The 16,227-nt window shown below is 26.6% G+C and overlaps 1 protein-coding gene across 3 annotated transcripts in view; it reads right to left on the bottom strand.

The window, feature by feature from the left end:
- Positions 1–4,363: 4,363 nt before the first annotated feature.
- Positions 4,364–16,227, bottom strand: part of LOC135930463 (probable serine/threonine-protein kinase clkA) — a 52,609-nt gene continuing 40,745 nt past the window's right edge. The window contains exons 2-5 of one of the 3 annotated variants that reach the window (XR_010572773.1): positions 9,052–9,211; positions 8,166–8,838; positions 4,994–5,109; positions 4,364–4,534 (exon numbers count right to left, since the gene is read on the bottom strand). Coding sequence is in view for 2 of the 3 variants with exons in the window: in XM_065467264.1 (XP_065323336.1) it covers positions 8,175–8,838; positions 9,052–9,211 (824 nt within the window). In the remaining variant the exon portion in view is untranslated. Of the gene's footprint in view, positions 4,535–4,822; positions 5,110–8,025; positions 8,839–9,051; positions 9,212–16,227 lie in introns of those variants that run through there. The other 2 variants (XM_065467264.1, XM_065467263.1) reach the window with 2 other exon arrangements.

Raw genomic sequence — 16,227 nt, 5'->3', positions numbered from 1 at the left:
CGAAATAACAAAATTACCCTGCCTACCACTAGCTCACATTGCCGAAAATATCACATTGCCGCTAACATATGTAAATATATTTTAGTTTTATACCTTACGGTATTTTAGTTTTGTTTATATTTAAAAAAAACATTTTACCTAACTTGATGATTGATTAGTATAGATAAACAAATAGCTATATTGATAACATTTTGGTAAGAAGACAATCATTATTAGATTCAATTTTATATAATCATTTTTGACACTACGATGATGTGAATTATTATAATATATTATATGATGTACATTCTTCCACTTTTTATATGCTGCTATCAAAGTCATGAATAAATATACAGAAAACTACCACGACTCATAAATTTCTATCATTAGTTCCACAGATCATTATCAGAAAAATTAGATATAGATAGACCTGTGCGCCGCCGGTCAAATAGGCCGCTGCTGGTGATTTTCCACCACGCCGATGCAAAATCCGGCGGCATGGCGGCGTGATGCATATTTTTTATTATAAAAAATAATATTTATTTTGTATATTATTTATGAATTATAATTGGAAGAAAAATAATATTTTTTAAATTAATAAAAAATCGATTATATTTTTTAAAATTAATAAATATTATTAAAAACATTTGATTTGTAACAAGATGATATGTTATTATTAGGTTAGTGATTTAGAGAAAAGGTATTGATATATTAATATTTTTATTCTTTTAATTTTTGATGTTTCAAATCTTTTGTATATGATAAGCATAAGACCATCAATTATTATATAAAAAGTAATACAATATTTTAATGATGCAATCTACAGCTCATCATATATAATTTATATTTTATCGTATAAGGAATTTTTAATTAATGATTTTTATTTCATTGCCATTATAACATATATAAAAACATAGCTATTAAATAGAATGAAGAAATCGGATCTCAAATTATTTAACTAGGATTGGGACTTGGTGCATGAATTTTTAAATTTTCTTTAAATCTTCAAAAAACTGTTGAATTTTTATCTACCCAAAAAGGATTTACTATAAATTTATCCTTATTATTTCGTAGTGAAATTAAAAATCATTTAATCGTAAAGAATATGATGGTCCTTCCATAGCATCCTTTAAACAAAATATGCTTACTAAATTTGATCATATATTTCCAATAACCGATTTTCAGGTAGTATTACATAAATTAGTTTTTTTAAATATTATTTCTCTTTGTTTTATTTTTTATAGTTAGGTGTTAGGAGCACTTTTGGATTATCTATAAACATAATAAATGAATATTAAAAATATTACTCCGGTGCAATTTTTATGTCAACACCAGGGTTGCCAGGTCAAAATTTTCAAATTGCGGGAGAAATTTGGATTATGGGGAAGAAATATGAAAATTGCGGTAGAAAAAAAATTGCTAAAAAAATTTTTTTTGCGGGCCTCGGCCTTCGGGCCGGGATTTTGAATTGACTTAATTATCTGCCTATTATTTTTTATAATTAGTTTATATAACTATTTTTCAAAATAAAATAACATCTTGATTTATTAAAATAAATTTATAAAAACACCAACGATCTTTTTTAAATTAAAAGAATGTAAAGATAAAATTTTATAAAAATTTTTTTTTAAATTTTACAATTAAAAATATATTTTATGCGATGTCCCGTAAAACGACCGATTGGAAATCTACCATGTGTGTATATAACATAATAGGGATAGGCACTTATTTATCACTTATCACGTTTAAATGCATAATAAGGAGAAGGACTCCAAAAATAAGAAATAATACAGATGCAATTACAGTTGCGGCAATTGTAATCACTTATCTTGTAGTACAACATTCACAGAGATACTTATCATCATAATGTTGGTAGAATCTTTTACCCATAATAAATGAAAAGTATACTTGTAGAACAAAAATGAGCAAGGCTATCATCAATGTTTTAGGACCTAAATCCAGGAGGTCAATTGACGATTTGAAAGATGGGCATACATATACAATTCTAACAGATGCATCTAATAAGGAAATATTAAAAATTTCTCTTGATCCTCCGCTATTTCAACAAAATTAAGGTCGTTTCAATAAAACTATTAATTTTTTTCCACTCAAATAGTGAAAAATCCAAAGACATAGCTAACCATATAATGGTAAATATATCAGATTCGAGATTATCAATAAATTGCATGTCAGCTTTCTGATCTGATAATGCCTCAGTGAATTTGGTAATACAGTGTATTTACAGAATCGAGTCAGCACAATGTTGGTTGCGATATGTTCCTAATAGCCGCCATCGATAGGATTTTAAAATTTTATAAACCTTTAAAAAAGTATCTCTTAAATAAAAATTATAAAAGCTGTCCTAACATTTTGAAAATATTTTCAATAATGAATGGCAGGGGTATATTTAGGTATGATTTCACATGCAGAAAATCTACTACATGCTGTTAATGTGCAGTTGTAATCAGAAGAATCTTATTAAAGATTCACAAAATTATCTGCGTGGTCATCTTTACAGTTAAAAATTGATAATAAATTTTATAGCGGAATTGCTAAACCTAATTATATTTTATTTAAGATTTAAATAATAGAACTAAATGTGTACCGTCGTTATTGAGATATTTATAAAGTTACTGGCATGACATATTATATATTTGTTTAACCATTAGCTAAGCCTCTAATGTTGTTAAAGCAATCCGATTTCTCTCCTTTTTCCAGGCAGTCCTCAATTAAATTATAAAAACCATCAATTGATGGTTTTTGTTCCAAGGTCATAATATTTATACGTTTGTAAATAGAGTTATTAAAATCAAATTTTGTAAATATTCTAAAATTGTCTTAATAAAAATATCTGATTCATTTAAAAATGTATAATTAGAGTATTATTTGAACATAATATTTCTAGCAATAGCGCCATAAAATTTATTATAAATTTTTAACTGTAGAGATGATCAGAGCTGTAGCATGATTTTGTGAATCTTTATTAATAAAAAATATTCTGATTACAACTGAATATCAATTGCATTAAGTAGATTACCTACACGTGAAACTAATCCCAAATATGCTTCTGCCATTTCATAATCCAAAAAATTTAGGACAGCTTTTAAAATCTTTATTTAAAAAGTATTTTTTAAGGGTTTGTAAATTTTAAAATTTTATCGATGCAGGTATTAATGATAACTACCTGATAGGTACATATCGCAACAACTCACATTCCAAGTCAGACCACTCCACCAACTCTTTTAGTTGATGAAATAAATTCGTTAAAACATTTCATCACAATTATTTCGACATCCACAGATAGTACTTTCATTGCTTCTTGCAAGAATTATGTAGCATATGGCATCTACAACCAATTGGTATTAATTCGTTATTGTGCTGCCTCAATTCGGTAAATACACGGTTTTTGCCAAAATTTACATAAGCATTATCAGCGCAGATAGCTGACATGCAATTCAACCCTGAATCAGCTATATTTACATTATGTGGTTAGCTACAGATTTTTTACTATCCGAGGAAAAAATTTTAACAGTTTTATTGAAATGTTCTTATTCTTGTTGAAATAGCGAAGGTTCAAGGGAAGTGTTTTAGAATTGTATATGGATGTCCATCTTTCAAATCGTCTAGAATTGACCTCTAGGATTCAGGTACTGCTCATTTGTGTTCTAACACAAGTAAGGTTTGCACTTATATTGGAGACATTAAATATGAGAAAAAGATTCGACCAACATTGTGATGCTATAGCTCTGTGATTGTTGAACTACATGATAGTTTTATACAATTTCCGCAGCTGTAGTTGCATCTGTATTATTTATTATTTTGGAGAATATTTTTGCATTGATTCGATGTTGATATACGATATACTCCCCTGTACTGACTTATATGAATGAAATGATGTTAATTTATTATTGGATAAAAATAAAACAGGATAAAAAGAAATTTACAAACTAGACATGTTTTTCGAATAAATATTTAAAATTTATTTTAAAAATATAAAAATAATCAATTACTGTCTCTCAAAATTATTATTTATATATTAAAAACATTAAAATATTATTTTAAAAAAATTGCGGGAGAAATTAAAAAATTGCGGTAGATTTTTGCGAGAGATTTCCAATTGCGGTAGTTTTGCGGGAAAGCGATGTCTGCGTGTAAACTAAAAAATTTCGGGACTCCCGCTGATGGGGGGAGACATGGCAACTGACACACTACCTGTTGCCTTACACGGACGAATTAACCGAATCTGAAACGACGGAAGTTGCTTCAGAATTCGATTATCTTAAGTCATTGGCTACCAAACATTTCTATTCATAACAATAATCTGAAACAACAAGACTATTTAACTAATTTAGAAAAAGAGTGAATTCATTATTTTTGCCTTATAATTTAGATATAAAAGATGTCTTCGATTTTTGGAAGATAAGAGCATTGTATCTTCCTAAACCCTCAATATTAGCTAGAAAGATCCTGTGCGTTTAAGCTATGAGTGCACCCAGCGAGCATGTATTTTCCATAGCTGGACTCACTCTGAACTCTAAAAGATCATCTTTATGTCCTATAATAAATAAAATAATATTTATACATGATAATTATGACTTGATAAAATCGTTAATAGTTAAGAACATAATAAAGCATAAATTTTATTTTAAAAGTGTTTCCAATGAATCTACAATTTTAATTAAAAAATTTAAGTTAGAAAAATATTTGACACCGCCGCCAGCCTATCGTTTAAAAAAGAAACGGCGCCACCGATGCTGCAGGTCTAGATAAAATTGTAATGGCCAGAAAATTCATACAAAATAATTTAATGGAGCGGGGTGGTTTTGTAAAATTTTAACGTGCCGTGTAAATTTTTCACAAAATTATAATTGCTAAAAATTTAACCGACTGCCCTTTGCAGATCTCGATTTAGAAACCAGATCTATGAGGTAGATGATATAGGGCATTACCGAAGGTCTGACATATATTTAAAAATGGTATTTTTTCATATACATTGATGAATAAACAAGTCTACTTTATAAAAAATAAACAGCACTGACGGAGTAAATCACTACTCAACTCCAAAGGCTTTGGTCTGAAAAAAGGATTGATAAATTCTCTTTTTCCAATCATTGACATCTAACTATATACCTTAATAAAATGAATATATTAAGGAATATATACTAACCAAAATAATATTTAGAATAAGATAATATTATTTTTTAGGGCTGTGCCGATATTAAATATCGGATCGGCACCGATATTTAGCGTTTTCCAAAAATATAGGATCGACCGATATATGTAAAAAATTCCGATCTTTTTACTTTTCTTTTTTTATTATTTTATGTTATCAGGCGCGTACGCAGGAATTTGGTTTGGGGGGGGGGGGGATAATAAATTTTTTTAAGAAATATTATTGTTTTTTAAAAATATCAAGCATAAATTTATTAGGACTAATAACTATTCCTAATGCACAATTTTAAATTAATGTGAATTATAAAAAAAATTATATGTAAAGAATCACTTAAATGACCCAAAATAGAAATTTGGATTTTTTGAGCCTTTACACAAAAAGTTTATTAGGAATAATTGTATTTTGTATGTTATATATTTACAATGTAAAATCCAATCTTGGTTGGGATTGAGCTAATTTTTGAATTATCTCATCCTTGCTTGTCGCTAAATGCCTTGAATATTCAAAAGATCCAAACCTTACAATCTACTTTCACATGTTGTACTTTTTGGTATGTTTTTCAGAGACCTGCAGGCCCGGCCCCTGGGCCGGACAGTATTTTAATTTTTTTAAATATACCCGGGCCAGGCTCGAATTTTTTTTAAAAAAACATCCGGGCCGGACCTAAATTTTTTTTAAAAAACACCCAAGCCGGGCCTGAATTATTTTAAAAAAAACACCCAGGACGGGCTGTATTTTTTAAAACAGCCTATATTTGAAATCGTTATTATTAGCAATAAAAATCAAAAATAAATAAAATTTATTTTAAAAAAATCAGGGCCAGGCCTGAAAATTTTATTTTAAAAAAAACAGGGCCGAGCCTGAAAATTAAAAAAAAAAGCCGAGCCGGGCCTAAAATTTTTTTAAAAAAAGCCTGGCCGGGCCGTAAAAATTTCTTAAAAAAAATCCGGGCCGTGCCCTGCAAATGGTACTTCTGCAAGCCTCTGTTATTCTTCTTAAAAAAGAGAGTGTTCTCTCATTAGTTTACTAATGGGAAGAGTTTATAAACCCTTTTAATACATTGGGAATTTAATCTAAAATGTGTTTGAAATAATGCAGAGCATCCATAGCATTTTTTGGGACTATATCAACTATAGTTAATTTTATAAACATAGTTATTCAGCTAGTAAGGCATCATAAGATACTTTAACATCTTCATAATAAAAATCTAATAAATATTTTTTTTTCTATCACCATCTGAAAAAGGTTGGGAAGGCTTTTGTGGGAGTAATATTTGCAGATGTGAGTGCTGCATGATGAATTAAAAATTTATTTATTTGGGTTATAAATGTATCTGCATCTAAGATATACCCTTCTACTGATCCTATATTAATGTTTTAACGATGAGCTTGCCTTGCTACAAGTCGAGGGAGACAAATATTAAACAGGTATAGCTCTGCTTTTGACTCAACAATAATATATAAAATTCTTCATCAACATTAGCCCTAATTTCCTTGAGTTCTGATAAAATGCTCTCCGCATTTTCATCTTCTAAATCAAATCAATGTCATTTTTTTGAAAAGTAATACTTAAAATAGTTGTATAATTAAATAATACATTCTAATGAGAAATAAAATTTGGAATAAGCATTGAATCCAATAATTTTCTTGCTTCTGAGGAAATATTTTTTCAGGCTATTGTGATATTTCAGTAATAGCAAATAATTGGCTCTTCTAACTCCTTAATAGCTGTTAGTTCTTGATGGAAGAGGCTCTATCTCGTTGGACAAGGTTGCAATTTCTTTTTCCCTGTTGGACCAGAAGTTTCAGAAATAATTATTATTTGACTAGAAATTTGCAAATGGTAGATAAATATTACGCCCCTAAAAATTTGAAAATTATAATTAAATATTAGGCCGGAAAACTTGAAATCGAAATTAATTGATAAAATAACTTATGAATGTGATAATAAATGTAATAAAATATATATTTAATATGAGATACGAATAAATATTAACAAATATAAATTAATATAAACAATAATATTTTTGAAAAATATATGGGGCATCTGCATTTTTTGGCTTTGGGGAGGGGGGGGGATTTGTCCCCCTGCCACCCCCCCCCACCTCTGCGTACGCCAATGTATGTTATGTATATTTATTTTACATTAATAATATTTTCTAAATAATTCTTTTTTTGAGCAATGCAATTGCACAACACCCCTTAATTTTTTTAAAAAAAAATAGATTTATAGTATTTTAAAAGTAAAAATAGAAAGTAACACCCAAAGTTTTATTTATTTTAAATATTTTTAAGTGATAACGCAAATATTATTTATTTATACTTTAAATAAAAGAATTTTTTAAATATGATATCTGAAATATGGAAATATTATATTTAATCTAATATATTATAAATTTATTACAATTTTAAAATTCATACCAACATAAAATGGATATATTATTTAATATATTTATTTTGTCTATTATAATATGATTTTTTCTTAATTATTGTAGTAGAAATAAAAAAAATTAAATGAAATGCATAATTCGATTTTTTGCATATAAATATTGATTTCGTAATTACATTTGGTTCAAGGGGGGGGGGTGTGAAAAATCAATATAAATATCGGTTCGGTTTTGAACCAATATCGGATCGGTGAAAAATATGTGGATCGGCACACCCCTAATATTTTATCACAAATAATTATATAAACATTCAAATGTTATTATCATGCTTTATTTATTCTTTGTACTTTACAAGAAGAAATTCTTCAATTATTTAGCTTAATAATATTTTTAAAACAGACAAAAAAATTTTCGACTCAAATAAAATTGAATTTTATTCACCCAATCCTGGTTCATAACTAAAAATAATAAATAAAAATGAAATATAATCAAATTAACACCTTCTATAATATATCTTTATACACTATTTTTATTATCATTTTATAATATTAAATAAGGAATTTCGCAAATTATACGAGGAATATAATAAATATAAAATACTGTTTGATATGAAAAGTATATGAATACAGATATTTTTTAGAAGTAATATCCTGATATTAAAAGGGGCTTTCTCGGTTTGTCATCAACCCAATTGCCTTTCATGACATCGCAATCAATTTTGTTAGTTGTGTTATATTTGCCGATTATGTCATCACCGAAATGTTTATTTTTTGAGGATTCAATAATGCTGGATTTAAAGTCCGAATTATTATATTCCTGGGGTTCAGATGATTTCTGATGAGTCAATTGTTTGCTTTCACCTAGCTTGATGGTATCTAAAGGTATTTCATAATTAAACGGATTATCATTGAAAACCATTTTTTGTTTATTTTCAGATTTGATGGTCATCCAATCATCTTGGTTATTTACTGTTGGTTCCATTTTTAGATCATAAGGGTAAATTGAAGAATCGTATCTATTATCCTTGTAAATTTCTATAGATGATTCTATAAAATTGTGCTCTTTATTTTTTTTAGATGGATCAGTATCGGAAACGTTTTCCGACAAATTATCATATGAAAGGGGAATCGATATGGTAGAAGGGGTAGAATTAGTTTTATTAAAATTCAGGATTTTGGTGTTAGGTAATTTATGATCTTTCTTCCATTTCATGCGTCTGTTTTGAAACCAAATTTTTATTTGTCTCTCACTCAAAATCAGAGAATGGGCGATCTCGATTCGACGTCTTCTCGTTAAGTATCTAGATAAGTTTAAAAAAATTCTGAAAAATATTCCTTTCTTTTATTCAGTTTTGAAATGATAAAATACCAAAAATATATGGGGGAGCGATGAGAATAGTAAATAACAAACGCTAGCTATTGTTTAAACACTATACGAATAGAAGAAAAATACCTTAAATATTTATATTTATACTTGCAAAAAATATATAAATAATCGAAAAAGGTTTGTATACCGATTAAAATGGAACTCTTTTTCTAATTCAAGAACTTGATGTCTAGTATAGGCAGTCCTTGCCCTCTTGCTATCTCCCATTAGATCGTTTAAGTTGTCCAAATCATCATTATAAATTTGGTTATTGTAATTACGATTAGAGCTATTTTTAGCGTTTGAAGCTAAAGTAAAATATTTTTTATTTTAAAAATGTCAATTATTCTTATATAACCAACTAGAGATCTGCAAAGCTAAACCCGTGAGCCAGAATTTTTAATTTTTTTTTATAATGAACTGAGCTATTCGTGCATAAAAAATTTTCGGGCCTGACAAATATTACTAAAATACCAGGCAGGGTTTCGCTAATATCTGATTTTTCGTAAAAGTTTAATAGACCAGCTCGGGTTAGATTTTAATATTTTTGAATTTTAAGTTAATATTTTGAGTAACACTGTTTGAAAATATATTACAATATGCTTATTTCATTGTATTTTAAGAGCTGTCTAACTAAAATACTAAATCTATACATAATATGTATTTTCACAAAAAATTAAACAATTAGTTTATCAGGCCGGGGCAGACTTTTTGTAAAATTTTTACAGGCCGGAAATTTTTTCAGAAAATTATAACGTAGCCTGGCAACTTGTGCAAAAATCCTTAAGGTGCAGAAGCAGACCGGGCTTTGCATACCTCTATCACTAACTATCCTTATTGATACTTGATTTTTATATAATGTTCTAGAATATAAAAACTATTTAGTATGAACGTTTATAAGTAATTATGAACTATAATATGCTATAAATTGCATTAACTCCATTATTTATATAATTATTATAGATGTTAATCTTTTAAACTATTATTTTTGATATTTATTTTATTTAATAAGTTCTAATATAATTTTTATGGTTCCACGTCAATTCGGCTCGGAAAATTCGAAGCGGCGACAATTCAGCTCACGACAATTCGACACGGCGACAATTCAGCGCGTATCTATTACAGTTGCAATTTATTATATATTACTTAGTATAAAAAAATAAGGATGATTAAATATAAATCATTTTGAATGTTGGTCCTATTAATTATTTATCCATATTTATTTTTACAAAAAATCTCTATTTTATTTACTAAATGTATATCGAAAAAAATTAACTAATATATATACCTATTTCTTTAATGAACCATTTTACCACATTATAAGGTATGTTGATTAGTATCCAATATTGTGTAAGCCTGGAGATTTTGCGCATAGAAGGAAAAAGGAAAAAGAAAGATTAGACCTCTATCTCCAATCTTATATATTATTTTAGCTACAATCTTAATCAAGCGTTTTTTAAAAATAGACCCAAAATACCCCCTGTTAAGTACTATAATGTTAAATCTTAAATCCCCTTTTCACGCCTAATTTTAGATAATAAAAAAAAAAAAAATTATAAAAAAATAATATACCCCCCTGATAAGTAATATGCCCAAAATCTCGGCTTACATAACATTGGCTACTAATCAACATACCTTATGTGATAAATTGGTCAACCAAAGAAATAGGTATAAATATTGGTTGTTAATTTTTTATGATATTACACATTTAATTTTTGATTTATATAATAGAAAAAATTAGTCTACATAATATTTTTTTTAAAAAGGATTAATAGAATTTAAGGATTAAAGAATTTAAGGATTTTTAATAAATCTAAAAAGTGAGTCAGTCTTAATTTGATTTTTTTTGGACCATGGCTGGGTCTATTTTTAAAAACGGTCGATTTAAATTCCAGCCAAAATAATATGTAAGATTCGGGATAGAGGTCCAAACCTTTCTTTTTCTTTCTTTCTTCTATACCAAAAATCTCTACCATATGTGGTAAATTGGTCAACAAAAAATAGGTATAAATATTGGTTGTTAATTTTTTTTTGATATTACACATTTAATTTTTGATTTATATAATAGAAAAAATTAGCCTAAGTATAATATTTTTTTTAAAAAGGATTAATAGAATTTAAGAATTTTTAATAAATCTAAAAAATAATTCAGTCTTAATTTGATATTTTTGGATTATGGCTGGGTCTCTTTTTAAAAACGGTCGGTTTAAATTTCAGCCAAAATAATATGTAAGATTCGAGATAGAGGTTCAAACCTTTCTTTTTCTTTCTTTCTTCAAAATCTCGGCTTACATAACTTTGGCTATTAATCAACATATCTTATGTGGTAAATTGATCAACCAAAGAAATAGGTATAAATATTGATTGTTAATTTTTTTTGATATTACACATTTAGTAAATAAAATTGAGATTTTTGTAAAAATAAATATGGAGAAATAATTAATAGGACCAAAATTCCAAATGATTTCTATTATATCATCCTTATTTTTTTATACTAAGTAATATATAATAAAATGCAACTGATAGATACGCGCTGAATTGTCGCCGCGCCGATTTGACGTTGCGCTGAATTGTCACCGCGCCGAAATGTCGTGCGCCAAATTTTCCGCGCCGAATTGACGTGATACCAATTTTTATTGTCAGTTGGGTCGATTAATTATTTGAATGAGATCTCAGGAATTTGTAATATTTACAAGGACATGGAGCAAAACGTTCAGGAAGGGAAGTTGGGGAAAATTTGGAACTTAAAAGGAATGGGAACAGTAATCCCCAATACCTTCTCGAAACAGTTTTGAAAGATTCTGAAAAAAATAATACTAATTCAGTTTATTACATAATTTTCAGTTTGTTTCTTATAATATAACAATATTAAAATTTATTGGTATGTTATGTGATTTTAGAAATTTAGATCATAAATTTTTTTTTAAAATAAATATTTAAAATAATTTTAACAGATTTATTAAAAAATTTAGATTTCAATGGATAATAATATTGTTACCAAGTTAATGTTGAGAAGTTATTTTTCGACACTCAAATTTATATTAACACTAGTGTTGTTAAAAAGTCTAGTTCTTACGACTTGCGACTCGAGTCGTAGAAAACGGCTCCGACTCAAGCCGATCAAGGAGCCGCACGAGTCGGCTCACTTAGTCGGCTCGCTTAGTCGGCTCGCTTAGTCGGCTCACTTAGTCGGCTCACTTAGTGGGCTCAGAGGGTAGCTTGAGTTTATTTTAAATTTAGAGCCAAAAATTATTTTTATGTTATTGAGAAATTTTAAATAATAATGTAGAATTTTATTTATTTATTTTTAGTAAAATAATTTATTTTATTTATATTTTATTTAATGCAAATAATATGTTTTGATTTGATTATAAAAAAATGGATTTATTTATTTGATTTTTTTTTAAATAAAAAAAAATTAATATTTTTGAGCTAAAAATTTTAAGCAAAAAATATTTTTGAAACATATTTTGCTGATTTTTTGAAGAAATTTTATTCTTTTGTTTTATCATAAAATTTTATTCTTTTTTTAATTATATCATAAATAAATAATCTTTTAGGTCAAATCTTCTATAGTTTTTTTATATTATTTTTATAAATATATCTATATTTTAAGTTTATTATTAGAGGTGGCTTTTTCTAAATATTTTTTTAATAAATATATTTATATTTTAAGAATATTAAAAGAGGTGGTTTTTCTTTTTCTAAATAATTTTTTTTTAAAATATATCTATATTTTAAGTATATTAAAAGAGGTGGTTTTTCTAAATTATTTTTTTATTAATATTTATGTCAAACTTTTTTTTAATGCGACAATTGTCATATGCGTTATTTTTTAAGATTTTTGAAATTTTTGGACACAAAAGGGTTATAATATAATTTATATTGTAAAGATATTATATTATAAATTCAATGAAGATGTTCCCTGGAAAAATGATAATTATCATAATAGGTAGGTATATTTTTGAACATATAAGATTTTTTTGTGACGCTAATGGGCAAAAATATGTTTCTTTAACAGGTAAAATTTAATGTAGATGTACCGTCGATAAATGACAATTGTCATAATCATTGTTTTTAAAGTTTTTTAAATTTTTTTGACGTAAATAGGCTAAAATAAACATTGCTAACATGTCTAAATAAAACTTTAGTGAAGATGTACCCTAAATGACAATTGTCATAATCGTTGTTTTTAAAGTTTTTCGAATTTTTTTGACGTAAATGGGCTAAAATAAACATTGCTAACATGTTTAAATAAAATTTTAGTGAAGATGTACCGATAAGTGACAATTGTCATAATCGTTGTTTTTAAAGTTTTTCGAATTTTTTTGACGTAAATGGGCTAAAATAAGCATTGCTAACATGTTTAAATAAAATTTAAGTGAAGATGTACCCTAGATAAGTGACAATTTCATAATCGTTGTTTTTAAAGTTTTTCGAATTTTTTTGACGTAAATGGGCTAAAATAAGCATTGCTAACATGTTTAAATAATATTTTAGTGGAGATGTACCCTAGATAAGTGACAATTGTCATAATCGTTGTTTTTAAAGTTTTTCGAATTTTTTTGACGTAAATGGGCTAAAATAAGCATTGCTAACATGTTTAAATAATATTTTAGTGGAGATGTACCCTAGATAAGTGACAATTGTCATAATCGTTGTTTTTAAAGTTTTTCGAATTTTTTTGACGTAAATGGGCTAAAATAAGCATTGCTAACATGTTTAAATAATATTTTAGTGGAGATGTACCCTAGATAAGTGACAATTGTCATAATCGTTGTTTTTAAAGTTTTTCGAATTTTTTTGACGTAAATGGGCTAAAATAAGCATTGCTAACATGTTTAAATAATATTTTAGTGGAGATGTACCCTAGATAAGTGACAATTGTCATAATCGTTGTTTTTAAAGTTTTTGAATTTTTTGACGTAAATGGGCTAAAATAAGCATTGCTAACATGTTTAAATAATATTTTAGTGGAGATGTACCCTAGATAAGTGACAATTGTCATAATCGTTGTTTTTAAAGTTTTTCGAATTTTTTTGACGTAAATGGGCTAAAATAAGCATTGCTAACATGTTAAAATAAAATTTAAGTGAAGATGTACGATAGATAAGTGACAATTGTCATAATCGTTGTTTTTAAAGTTTTTCGAATTTTTTGACGTAAATGGGCTAAAATAAGCTTTGCTAACATGTTTAAATAAAATTTTAGTGAAGATGTACGATAGATAAGTGACAATTGTCATAATCGTTGTTTTTAAAGTTTTTTGACGTAAATGGGCTAAAATATAAGCATTGCTAACATGTTTAAATAAAATTTTAGTGAAGATGTACCATAGATAAGTGACAATTGTCATAATCGTTGTTTTTAAAGTTTTCCGAATTTTTTTGACGTAAATGGGCTAAAATAAGCATTGCTAACATGTTTAAATAAAATTTTAGTGGAGATGTACCATAGATAAGTGACAATTGTCATAATCGTTGTTTTTAAAGTTTTTCGAATTTTTTTGACGTAATTGGGCTAAAATAAGCATTGCTAACATGTTTAAATAAAAATTTAGTGAAGATGTACTAAGAAAATCATAATATTTTTTAAATTTTTGTCAATTTTTCTTTAACTTTTATTTATTTTAGTTATTCCTTTTTAATTTATTTCTATTTTTTAATAATATTTATGTCAAACTTTTTTTTAATGCGACAATTGTCATATGCGTTATTTTTTAAGATTTTTGAAATTTTTGGACACAAAAGGGTTATAATATAATTTATATTGTAAAGATATTATATTATAAATTCAATGAAGATGTTCCCTGAAAAAGTGACAATTGTCATAATCGTTATTTTTAAAGTTTTTACGCAAATGGGCATAAATATAGATTGCTAACATGTTAAATTAAAAATTATGAAGATGTACCCTAAATAAATTCTAATGACAATTGTCATTATCGTTATTTTTATTTTCAATATTTTTAATTTTTTAGCCTAAATAGGCTAAAATAGGTATTGCAAACATTTAAATAATACTTCAGTGAAGATGTACCCTAGAAAAGTGACAATTGTCATAATCATTATTTTTAAAGTTTTTTAAATTTTTTTGACGCAAACGGACATAAATATAGATTGCTAAGATGATAAATTAAAAATTTAATGAAAATGTACCCTAGATAAATGACAATTGTCATAATAGTTAATTTTAAATTTTTTTGACGTAAATAGGCTAAAATAAGTATTGCTGGCAAGGCTATAGGCATAAGATGATGATAATATAAAGGTACAATTTTATTTTAAATATATAACTTTTATCATTCACTATCTAATAAATTTTAACAATTTATATACATTCTTAAATTAATTGTTTAATAGGTTAATATAAAATAAATTGATTTAAACAAACGAATATATAAAATATAAGTTTTATTTGTATGAATAAAATTATAATTCATGCTAAACATTTACTTTTTAATTAATTAAACAATTTGATATATAAATGCCATAATAACAACACGCGAGCTTAAATTAACATGATTAAAATCTATATTTTTATCGATTTGCATCAATAAAATTATAAAATAATGATTATGACAATTGTCACTTATCTAGGGTACATCTTCACTGAAGGTTTATTTAGATATGTTAGCAATACTTATTTTAGCCTATTTAAGTCAAAAAAATTAAAAAAACTTTAAAAATAATTATTATGACAATTGTTACTTTTCTAGGGTACATCTTCACTGAAATTATATTTAGACATGTTAGCAATACTTATTTTAGCCTATTTACGTCATAAAACTTTAAAAATAACTATTATGACAATTGTCACTTATCTATGGTACATCTCCACTAAAATTTTATTTAATCATGTTAGCAATGCTTATTTTAGCCCATTTACGTCAAAAAAATTCGAAAAGCTTTAAAAACAACGATTATGACAATTGTCACTTATCTAGGGTACATCTCCACTAAAATATTATTTAAACATGTTAGCAATGCTTATTTTAGCCCATTTACGTCAAAAAAATTCGAAAAACTTTAAAAACAACGATTATGACAATTGTCACTTATCTAGGGTACATCTTCACTTAATTTTATTTAAACATGTTAGCAATGCTTATTTTAGCCCATTTACGTCAAAAAAATTCGAAAAACTTTAACAACAACGATTATGACAATTGTCACTTATCTAGGGTACATCTCCACTAAAATATTATTTAAACATGTTAGCAATGCTTATTTTAGTCCATTTACGTCAAAAAAATTCGAAAAACTTTAAAAACAACGATTATGACAATTGTAGGGTACATCTCCACTAAAATATTATTTAAACA

This window comes from Gordionus sp. m RMFG-2023, chromosome 5 (genome assembly GCF_954871325.1).
Source record: "Gordionus sp. m RMFG-2023 chromosome 5, tfGorSpeb1-WG-v2, whole genome shotgun sequence".
Lineage (NCBI taxonomy): Eukaryota > Metazoa > Nematomorpha > Gordioida > Chordodea > Parachordodidae > Gordionus > Gordionus sp. m RMFG-2023.
Note: the sequence above shows the minus strand (reverse complement) of the source record. Positions and strands in the feature narration are given on the sequence as shown.